The 11,916-nt window shown below is 38.6% G+C and overlaps 1 protein-coding gene across 1 annotated transcript in view; it reads right to left on the reverse strand.

Annotated features, from left to right (window-relative positions):
- CUBN (cubilin) overlaps positions 1-11,223 on the reverse strand; it is a 413,126-nt gene extending 401,903 nt beyond the window's left edge. The window contains exons 1-6 of the mRNA XM_007936404.2: positions 11,108-11,223; positions 10,400-10,529; positions 9,262-9,357; positions 8,665-8,703; positions 5,635-5,736; positions 4,704-4,807 (exon numbers count right to left, since the gene is read on the reverse strand). Coding sequence (XP_007934595.1) covers positions 4,704-4,807; positions 5,635-5,736; positions 8,665-8,703; positions 9,262-9,357; positions 10,400-10,529; positions 11,108-11,220 — 584 coding nt within the window. The 5' untranslated portion in view covers positions 11,221-11,223. The remainder of the gene's footprint in view (positions 1-4,703; positions 4,808-5,634; positions 5,737-8,664; positions 8,704-9,261; positions 9,358-10,399; positions 10,530-11,107) is intronic.
- Between the last annotated feature and the right edge of the window lie 693 nt (positions 11,224-11,916).

Consider the following 11,916-nt stretch of genomic DNA (forward strand, 5'->3'; position numbering starts at 1 on the left):
CTTCAAAAGTTGCAATTAGAAATACCATTTGACCTAGCCATTCCATTACTAGGTATATATCCTAAAGAAGTGAGAGCCATGACAAGAACAGACATGTGCACACCCATGTTCATCGCAGCACTATTTACAATAGCCAAAACAGGGAAACAACCTAGGTGTCCATCAACTGAGGAATGGATAACCAAACTATGGCACATAAACGCAATGGAATACTAGGCAACCTTAAAGAATAACATAGAATCTACAAAACACTGCATAACATGCATGAATTTGGAGGACATTATGTTGAGTGAAATAAGTCAATCACAGAAGGACTAATATTGTATTAGTCTGTTATTGTAGAAGTCAAGAAAAGGTTTATCTGTGGAAGGAAATTTTCTTTATTGGTTACAAGGGGTAGGAGAGGAGGGGAGGGAACACTGTTAGATAGGTAGAGATAAGTATTGATTTGGGTGAAGAGAAGGGCTATGTACCAAATGTGAGTGATCAACATGTTAGCATTGAGAAAGAGGAAGACATAGAGAGGTACATGGGAGGTATAGACAACAAAGATGAACCCTTTTGCACATACAGTACTGCATTGTCAGTGAAGGGAAACCTGTGTATACAGGTAGATAGATGGGTGGACAGGCTGAACTAGTAGGTATGTCTATGAAGTGGGGAGTATACCCAAGACCATGTATGTACAGGGTTGGCAGACAATGGTCCTATATTTGTATGATCTGAATTCTTAGGTATATAGTAGAGCTGACAAGGGTCAAGGTTGTAGTCACTTCTTGGTCACAGCCAGCTACCCAGAGGGACCAAGTAGTTGAACCTGTGGGCTTGAGACCACAGCCACAGGGGACATCAAGCTCAGCTGGCATAACATACTACACAAAACATTGTTCCACCTCCTACTTTGGCAGGTAGTGATTGGGATCTTAAAAGCTTGTAAGCAGCCATCTAGATCCAACTATGGGTCTCTTCTCGTCCAGAGCAAAGAAGAATGAAGAAAATCAAAGATTCATGGAAAGAATTAGTCCTAGCAACTGGTACACCACGTAATCCACAGCCTATATGACTACGAGACCAGAAGAACTAGATGGTGCCTGGCTACCACTGTCAACCACTCTGAGAGGGATCTATCTATGCAGGAGATCCTGGATAGAGAGGGAGAACAATGTGGAACAAAACTCAAAATCATTTGAAAATAGGAAAGGGGGGGACCAAGTTTGCTGGCCCGATAGAGCCTGGTGGAACCACTGAGACTATGGCCCCTCGGTGCCCTTCAGGTCTGGAATTAAACCCACACCTGTGGCTTCCAGCCAAACAAAAGGCAGGCATATGAGTTGAACATTTACCTGAGGTAGATATATTCCTTAGAGAAAACAAGCACGGGAAAAAGAAGGGCTGCTTATGTACAGGGAGACAGTTCAGGGGGCAGGAGTGCATGGAGGAGTGGACACAGGGAAGACCTAACAGAAGGAAGTGGGAGATGAGCTGTTGTGTTGCGGTAAATTGTACTCAATGTCATGAGACAAAGTGTATGTGAACTGCTGTATGGAAAGTGAATTTGCTCTGTAAATTTTCACCCAAATTACAAAAAAAAAAATTCCAACCTTGGAAGCACAAAATAATTTCAAACACTGGTACAAAGGGAATGATTTGTTATCTGAACAAAAAACCCTAGCCCCACTGACATGCAGCAAATAATTGTGGGGTGTTAAGTTGTTTTTTTCCGTTTGTTTTCCATTTTATAGGGAGAAAAATAATGTACTTAAAACAAAAAAGAAAGAAAAAAAAATGTTGGCTTGAGTTATGGATCTTACCCTACTTAAACATCTTTGTCATGCCATTGGCTTACAAGATATCATAGGGCCATTCGTGTTCACAGCTCAAGAAGCCCAAAGACTGTGGCGATAAAGAAGGACTGGGAGCGACACGGAAAGGAGATCTAATCTCTAGGATATTCCTAGAGACCAAGGCCAGAAAATGTAAGGGCTAGGAGCCAGGATTTTGCCACCAATATCTCCCAGTAGTAATCGATGTTGATAAATGCCCATAAACAGTAATCAAGAGAAAATGCTTTCAAGGGAATGAAAGATTAGACATGCATTCTGGATTTCGGCCAAGCCTGAACATTTAAAAAAAAAAAAACAAAGGAGAAGGGGTTATTCACATGAAAAGTTTTGAATGCTAAAGGCTCTTTGATAACATAATACTACATTTAAGGCATGACTGGTTAATTTTGGAATTGCATACAGTTTAAACTCCTGGACATATCTATCAGAATTTAAATGATATAAAATTATAACTTGGAATGAGCAAAAATGTTTAAGATTAGATCAAGAGAATAAAAGGATCAATAAAATATACAGAATGGATTGTGATGACTGCTTTTTGAGAAAATAGTCTGTTAAGGGATAATGGGGGAAAGAACAAAATCACTGCACTCATTTTTGCTGGAAAAATAGAATAGATATTGTTATAAGGCAACTAAAGAACAAGATGGGACAGAAAATAGTGAGCAAATAATTATTCTTTAGTCCAGTAAGATTATCCCCTAGAGTATTGAAAGAATTTTCTCATGCCATAACAGAATCAACTTCTTAATCTTTTTATAATGACAGAAACAGGAGACCAACCAAAAGAATGAGGAAAGATAATATCTACAACTTTTTTTAAAAGTGATTTTAAGGAACCATACAACAGTAAAGTTTGACTTTGATCTACCATGAAATTTTAGACTTGATTATTAAAAAGATAATTTGTGAGCCAGCTTAGTTTTAATGATCAATACTCCTTGAGTAGGATGGGAGCACAGATGTATTCTAATGCCTAACCCAAGCCAAAACTTCAGGGAAGGATTCCTGGAGAAGGTGAAAATTGAGCCCAGCAGAAGAATGCTGTGGACAAGGCATTTGACAAAGTAAATCAAAAGGAAAAATATAACCTTCTTGATGATTATGATTAAAGGCGTTGTGGTTAATTAAAGAAATGCAATGATAGTTAACTATTTGAAGAAAGCCTCAGTTCAAACTTTGACCTTGACATGGTGAAGATTTTTATATAGAGCTTCAATGAACACATGCTTGCTAATGTTGTCGTTAGCTGCCATCTGGTATTTCTGACTCATGGTGACGTCATGTGTGCAGAGAAGAACTGCTCCATAGGGTTTTCAAGGCTGTGACCTTATAGAAGCAGGGCGTTTTCTGAAGCACCTCAGGGTAGGTTCAAACCACCAACCTTTTGGCTAATAGTTGAGCAGTTTGTGCCACTCATGGACTACTTACATTACATTGCTAATATAGTGAATAATTATAACAGTAGTGCATTGGTATGGTGGGGTGTTCCTTTCTCTACTTAAAACTCATCAATGGATGCCCATTGCTGATAGAATTGATGTTACCAGGATCCTGGAACCAGAGAAGGGGTCCTTGCTTTCTACTGACAAAGAATTGAACAGAGGAGTCAAAATGTCCACATGAAACAAAGTTTATTAAAGAGAGAGGAGAGAGGAGGGGCTTGCAAGGGAGAGACAGAAAAGGGTTTTCACATACACTAGCCTCCAGTCTCTCTGAACAAAGGATTTCCTAGGGTTTAGAAATGGTTTTAGGCATGGATAAGGCATCTTCTTTATTCATGCAATGTGTGGGGTTCTGAGGTTCCATTCACACATGTGTGATGTCTCTGGACCAAAGTTCCAGCACCAGTGAGAGATTCTTGTTCTCTCCCACCTCTGGTGGAAGGTCACTTTGTCAGTCACATTGACCTTTGCTGCACATGCTCTGCACCTGGTAGGCATCTGGTAATTGGTCAAGCTTAGGGCCTTTTAATTTACAGCCTCTTCCATAATGCCTAAGACATTTGACTGCTCACCAGAAGGTTGGTGGTTCAAACCCACCACCCAGTCCACAGAAAGAAGACTAGGCAATCTACTTCTGTAAAGATTACTGCCTTGGAAACCCAAAGGGGCTTGCTATGAGTCATATTCAACTCAATGGCAGTGAATTTGGTTTTGGTTTTGGTTATCTAGCCCAAGCAGTTGGCTTTCCAAGTGTCATCAGTTCTCTGATGCCAGTAGCCAAGAATTATGTGGTGGACTACATGCATGTTTAAACATAAAGGGTATTGAGTCAGGGGCCTGTTTGACCTAACTAGCCCAATTCCCTGCCTATCTCATTAATACTAACTCTTCCATTTGACCCATTAAGACCCTGCCTGATCTAACCCCTACTAGTTCTTGTACCATCTTGCACCATGCTCCTCTGACTCTCTATTCCAGCCATAGCAGCCTTTTTCTAGTTCTCCATGGACACTAGGGAAAGGATAGCTTCTTCTTGATGTTGTTAGATGCTGTCAAGTCAGCTCCAACTCACAGCAGCCCCATGTATATAACAAATAAAAAAAAAAAAAAAAATGCCCATCGAGTTGATTCTGACTCATTGACCCCCATTGGGTTTTCAAGGCAATAAATCTTTACGGAAGTAGATTGCCCCACCTTCCTCCCACAGAGTGGCTGATGGATTTCAACGTCCAACCTTCTGGTTAGTCAAATGCCTTAGGCACTGTGCCACCAGAGCTCCTTATATGTAAAATAAGAACCACATATTGTCCATGGAGTACCTGTTTTCACTGGTAATAGATATATAAATTTTGAATATTCAACTAGGGCATCCTACTCTTTCCAAAACACACCCTGATTTTGAAAGAAAGGTTACCTGTAACTCCCTATTGTATTTATACATGTGGCTCCATTCTGGCAGCTAAAGGGTGTTCCAGAATAAATCTCACATTCATTAACATCAGCTGAGCAAAGAGGACCCTGTGTTGATATAAAAAAACTAAAGTCATTGGCCAGCAGTCACAGAGGCATCTGGGGGGCAATATTAATGCAATATGTTTAAGGAGTTGTACCCTAATAGTAATAAGTCATCAGTAAAGCCAAATACAATCATATTAATATTAACATTAATCTCCATTTATCCTTCCTCTGAAACTCAGGTTGGCCTAATAGAACCAAAGAGATTTTCATAAGATTGCACCCATTACATGAGGAGAATCTTTATACAAACCAATCCTTGTTTCACACCTGGTTCTGGGAATAATTAACAAATTAAAAGAAAATAAGCATGTTGGAATATTTTCACCATTATTAGAAAAGGGCAAGAAAATTTACATAGCTATATCGACACTTGCCTGCTAACCAGACGGCTGGCGGTTCAAACCCACCAGCCACTCATTGGAAGGAAGGTTGGGCAATCCTTCCGTAGTGATACTGCCTCGGAAACCCAAGGAGGGGTCGCTATGAGTCGGGTTTGACTCGACGGCACATAACAACAACAACAACAACATATCAAGATTTGTTTAGTACTTTCCAATCCTAAACTATTTAAATAATGCTAACAAAAATATCATGCCCTTCCATGTCCAATAAAGTCAGCCCCTCCTGAAGATAGCTTAGTATTCAGAGGGTTATATAATCATACTTGCCGTTGTTTTGATTTGGGCATACAAGGTGTAATTAATCTTGATTAGGAACACCACAGAATCCTAGACACTTCAGATGAAGATCAAATACATCTTAATGATTGCAAGGAAACCACAGCTGCTATCTCATAGTCATTTTTAACCAAAGACCAAGGGACTTACCTTCCACTGTGACGGACAGATACAAAAAAAGGAATCATGCAGGTTGATGCAGGTTCCACCATTCTGGCAGGGATTGCTGCTGCAAACTTTTTTGTCAACTGTCTAAAACAAAGATAGGACCAGAGCAGTCATGGGACAAGTGTATCTACAGTTGGCAACAGTGGAAAATATTTTTAGATGCAGATGCTTTTAAGGACTACATTCTACTCCTAGGAAATTGGAGTTCTTCCTCTGGACTTTAAAACAATTACTTACATTCTATAAATCAACTCTCTGGAGTGAAAACAAAAAGCGTTTAATGCTGTTGGTGTTTGCTGCCTTTGAGTTGATTTTGGCTCATGGAGACCGCCTGTGTGAAGAGCAGGGCTGCTCCATTGGGTTTTCAAGGCTGTGACATTTTTTGGAAGCTGATCACCAGGACTGTCTCCTGAGATGCCTCTGGGTGGGTTTGTACCAGCAACTCTTTGCCTAGTAGTCAAGTGCTTAATGAACGCTTAATTGTTTAGGCTGAAGGAGACGATTCTCACTCTATTCTCTGTAAAAACATTGTTCAACTGAGAACTATACACTAATGAACAAAAGTAAAGGTTTTAGGTGCAGGAATAATAATGGATGTTGCTATTGCTCAAAGAAAATAAAATGAATATTCTAGTTCTCTTCTCTATTATTATCTTTGGTACCTCCAGATAAGCATTTGAGATCTGATCATCTTTCACTGCCACCCCTCCTCCCATAGAATAAGATGAGTGAGCTCTTTTCTCTCCAGGTCCCTTTGTCTGGAATGTGGGGTTTAGATATACTTTCCACTCTCAGGCTCACATGACTGCTATCAGATCAGAGACCCACACAGACCTGCCTTTGTCTATACAACATGGGGAATCTTACCATATGTCCACTACCAGGTCTAATCTTGTAAGACTTTTAATGCCTCTGGGAGCAGAGAAAACTTCTTTAAGAAGTACAAGTGATTATACATGGAAACCTATTCCATTCATTTTATCTAATCATAGTCTGATTCTCTGTTTTATAAAAACTAAAGTATGTACATGTTACTTACTACCTTTTTTTTTCTTATATTCAATGACTTACAGAGAAAATCTAGTTTGTTCCCTTGGTTTTACACATGAAACTTGAGTGAAAAGACAGCCAAATGACCCAGCACCATTTACTTTTTTAAAAAGCCCACCTTTTCTCAATACTGTGTAGCAGTGCCATCTTGGTCAAATTCAGGTAACTATATATACAGCGGTCTGTTTCTGGATTCTTTTTGTTCCAATATTCTATTTGTCTATCTATGTGACAGTACCACAATTAAAAACCTCTGATCATCAAAGAATACTACTAACAAAGCTAACTAGAAATTAATTAAAAGGTTTTGCTATCTTGTTGCTTGCTGTACAAAAACAGGAGAAAGACAATAGGGAGTGGCAGGGACTGTGGACCCCAGAGAGTACTTGTTCAACCCAAAGACATAAAGGCAATCACATTCAACACTAATTAAAGACTCTTCCTTGAGGTCAGAAGAAAGACTGGGCAATCTACTTCCATAGAGATACTGCCTCAGACACCCAAGAAAGGGTCGCTATGAGTTGGATTCAACTCCATGGCAGTGAGTTTGGTGTTTGTTTTTTTTTTTTTTTTCCCCTTGAGGGGAGGGAGGGAAACTGTCTGTGGGCTAATTTTGACCATATACCCCATTCTGGACCTTGGTAGAAATATAATCAAGCACTTTAAGAGGTTAAACACTCTAGTTCTGTGTCTTGCTCCACAGGTCTAATTCCTTGCTCATTTTCTTTCACTAAACTACTCCCTAAAAAGTTGAAGGCTGAGAGGGCAATTTATTATTAAAGTCAGGAAAAGGAAGCCATGAACTTGTTTGCCAAACTTAAAACACCAGAAGTAGAGGACAACACTTGAAGTATAATCAAAACAGACTAAGAACATTAGAGCAGAGTTTCTTAACTTGGATTTGCTGGACTTTTATTCAGAATTTTAAATATGAGGACACTCTGTGTGATTGTCTGGGAGGAAGGTCATGACATCCATGAAAAACTTAAAAGAGGCCAGCTACCTACAAAAGGGGTTGTTGGTGTAAGAACCCCTTACCACCGTGTGTGCCGTCGAGTCGGACCCGACTCATAGCAACCCCTCCTTGGGTTTACGAGGCAGTATCACTACAAAGTAGATTGCCCCATCTTCGTTCAGAGGATTGGCTGGTGGGTTTGAACCACCAGCCTACTGGTTAGCAGTCAAGTGCCGTAGGCACTATGCTACCAGAGCACCTACAAAAGGGGTATTAAGCCTAAAATTAGAAGGACTCATTTACATAGCACATAATAAAGTCATTGAACATTTCCTCTAAGAAATTGCTCAAATTTAATTATCAGCAAATGTTTTTAGGAAATTTTAAATATTTTATGATATGTCCCTGACCCCTGTGTTTAGAGGGAGCTCTAGTGGTGTAGTGCCTAAGGCATTTGACTGCTAACCAGAAGGCTGGTGGTTCAAACCCACCAGCCACTCCTCGGAAGGAAGAGACTGGCAAATCTACATCCATAGAGATACAGCCTCAGAAACCCGTGGAGGGGTCACTATGAGTTGGATCTGACTCAATGGCAGTTGAGTTTGGTTTTTGGTTTTACTGTGTTTTGTGTTAGAGAAGATAGATAGCCTTTCAAAACTTAATCTTTGATGCCACAATAAGCATATTGTGCACAGTCCCTAGCTGGCCAGGTATAATACACCTAAGCCCACTTTAACACAGTCAAAGGGTGATATTGTAAGGGGAGGAGCATATGCCTTGACAAACTCAATCAAAAGTCCTCAGGCTGGTCATTTTACTGCTCTTAGATTCCGCATCTGTATTGCAGCAAGTGTAAGCTATGATAAGAATTAAATTATGGGAAAAAGCAATCATTGTCCTTAATATTAATTATCCATCTATCCTTAAAATATAGATACCAGCTTTATCAGTGATTCTAATTTGTTTTCAGTGAAAGTTATTAGATATCTAGTAGTTATGGTACTTACCTGCTGTAAGCTTTGAAATTTTCTCTCAAGATCCACAAGCTAGCAGTAGAGGGGGAAAAAGCATCAATTAGCTAGTTCAAAGGCATTTCATTTATGACATTATGACATAACATCTTTAACATATTTTCCTAATATTCTCTGGTAGGGACTCACTTTACTTCTTTCCTTCTTTTATTGTCTTTCCCTCTCTACTCTTCTGCCTCCAAGTTTCCCTTCCTTCTTACTCCCTTTTTTCCATAGCATAGGTTTAAAAAAAAAAAAAAAAAGCTAATTTTTGAAAGAAGTACAACCCACTGTTAAAGTGATTCATTTCTTCTCTTGGAATCTTTGTAAATGACAGTGATGTATTTATATTACCAATAAGAAAGCAGCTGTGAAGGTCTGAGCCAGGCCTAGAAGTCATGACACAGCATTTCCAATCCTCTACCCATTAACACTTCTACTCTCTCCATTAGAGATATGTCATTTAGCCAAAAAGCACATAATGATAATGCCATCCAAATTTCTAAAGAGGATACAAAGCTAGTATAATCCCTGCAAAACTGTTACACTCAAAGTTAGAGAGTCTTTCCCTCTAATGATGTGGGTGTAACTTACCTTGGAATTAAGCTGATGGATTTGACTAGATATATCTTGAGGCATACCAATTGCACTCTTTTTTAAATCTATAATATCATCTTTGTTTCTATGGATCTAATTTAAAAGAAAAAAAAAGGCTAGTGAAAAAAATCACATATTTTAGAGAAAAGGGTTTAACAACATAATAAAAAAACTTTAGTGTTCTATTTTAAGCACTAAGACCTTGCCTATTACTATAAAAACCAAACAATGCCATGTATAATAAACATCAGCCTAAAATAGTCATGACATAATTCAATATGGCTTAACCCTTTTGAATTACAACATACCAATGTATTTTCCATTAGTGCTTTTTCTCCGTAATAACAGTTTAAAGTACTTGCTAAGAAGCCTAGCTTGGAGTCATATTGTTTGGGTTATAAATCTTGGCTCAGTCACTTTATTGGGTGTCCTTGGGCAAGATACTTAACTTGCAGCTCACCTATGAATGGAATAATATGAGTCCACTTCACAGGGTCAAATGAGATAATACTCATAAAGTGCTAAGCATAGCTATGGCTCAGAGAAAGCTCTAAATAACGCTAGCTTCTAAAATTACAACTGATATCCAAGTGTGATGTAGTAAATATTAAGTACCGAAGTACTGGTGGCTCAATTGTTAAGCAGTTGGCTGCTAACCAAAAGGTCAGTGGCTGTAACCTACTAGCAGCTCTGTGGGAGAAAAACGTGGCAGTCTGTTCTCAAAAAGATTACATACAGCCTAGGGAACTCTGTGGGAGTTCCAGTATGTCCTATGGGATCACTATGAGTCGGAATCTCTTCAATGGCACACAACAAGAAGGCAGGAGAATAACTAGCAAATCCTTCTCTGGGGCAAAAGCACACTGGTTGCATCTATACTTGCCCCAGACAGAGGAATTCCAATTATCACTTTCTGTACTTTCTTTGGACTAGGATATGTATCCCTGCACAATGAGCCACTTTCCACTAGGATTAATCCCTCTATTCACCTTAAACCCTAGGTCAGTGTCCTTTAACAAGGTCTAGTCTGACCTGCACATTATAAGGTTAAAGATACAGCTTCATATAGATCTATTCAATAATGTCACCACATATGGTCATATGAATTCACTTCAATAAATTACCAGTGTATTACCTGATGTAAACATTCACTGAGGTCTTCATCATTTAATTTAATCTTCCCAAGGGATCCAGTTCTAAATTCAATGTTTTGGGCAGAACCAGTAAGAAACACTAAATTTCCCCTCTCTGAAGCAATTCGAGGCCTATATAATCCAAGCAAGAGAAAACATCAGTAATTAGTATGAATATTTTTTACATCTAAAGAAAAAAGTTTCTCACTAGAGAATTTATACATCTTCACTTTGTGCTCAACTCAACCAAATTGTCCCTGCTCATCTGCCATTTCTTTCTCTGCAAAGTTCTGGCGATATCACCTAGTAATAGATATTTGACTTCTTAGTAAAACGATAAACAAATTATTTTTGCATAAGAAGGTGACTTAATACATCACTCCAAATGTTTTTCCCTGTTTGTTTTTAACGTCTTTGTTTTCCTTAAGAAAAGTTACACCTTTGCTTAACTGGTTATTTGTAAAACCCAGCGGTTAAGCACGTGCCTGCTAACTGGAAGGTCAGGAGTTCAAACCCACTTTCTGCTCCATGGAAGAAAAATGTGACAGTCTGCTTCTGTAAAGATTACAACCTTGGAAACTCAATGAAGCAGTTCTATTACGTCTTAAAGGGTCCTACATGAGTCAGAATTGACTCGAGGGCAATTGATTTTTTTTTTTTTTTTTTTAATTTTTTAGTCTCTCAGAGAAATGACCCATACATCTACTTACTGTTGGAGGTCATTGTTTCTTTTGTGTCTCTGCAGCTCAGGTCCTCCAGATTCACCATCTAATTCAGCAAATATCAATAAAATAACCAAACTCCAAAGAAACGGTGAGGACATGTTCCTCACCAGCCTTCGTAGGTTGCCAGGTCAATGAGGCAATTTCAACAGATTGAGAGTGGAAGCTTAGAGAACAGCAAACCAGGCAAATGTACTTTGATCTGTGGAACATCCAGAATATCCAGTAACTTTTCACTTCTTTCTTATTTGTCCTAGAAGACTACTTCCCCCCACTCCCCTGAGGGGTGTAAATGATCTTAGATTTTCAGTACTCTTCAACTTGTGAGAGGTCAAAATCTACCTTTAAGTGATGCACGATTTAATCATTATCTGTTTGACCTTTGAAATGGTAACAAGCTGCTTTAGAAACATCCACTAAAAGAATACTTGCTTAAGATGTAGCCAATTTACAGAATTTAACTGCATTTTGATCTCTTAAACCTTAAGGAAAGCCAGCAGACAAAATAAATTGAAACCAAAGTTGGAAGATAGGATAGGAAACCGTTGTTTAAAAAAAAAGAAAAAAAAGGTATTAAAAAAATGAAAGGATACTTTTGCATCTAGACTCATTGATTTCATTCAGAAAGAAAATCTGTGAAAAAAGATGAAATGTCATTTAAAATTCTCTATTTAAATGAAGCTGTGCACTTAGATATTGTGGAGAAACATAACACCTTTTAAACAGGACTATAACTTTTCTAAAACTTCTAGGACTGAAGACATGGATAAAAGAAGGAAGATTTCATGATTAGAATT

The sequence above is a fragment of the Orycteropus afer genome, unplaced genomic scaffold, assembly GCF_000298275.1.
Source record: "Orycteropus afer afer isolate SDZICR_OR568_19922 unplaced genomic scaffold, OryAfe1.0 scaffold00035, whole genome shotgun sequence".
Lineage (NCBI taxonomy): Eukaryota > Metazoa > Chordata > Mammalia > Tubulidentata > Orycteropodidae > Orycteropus > Orycteropus afer.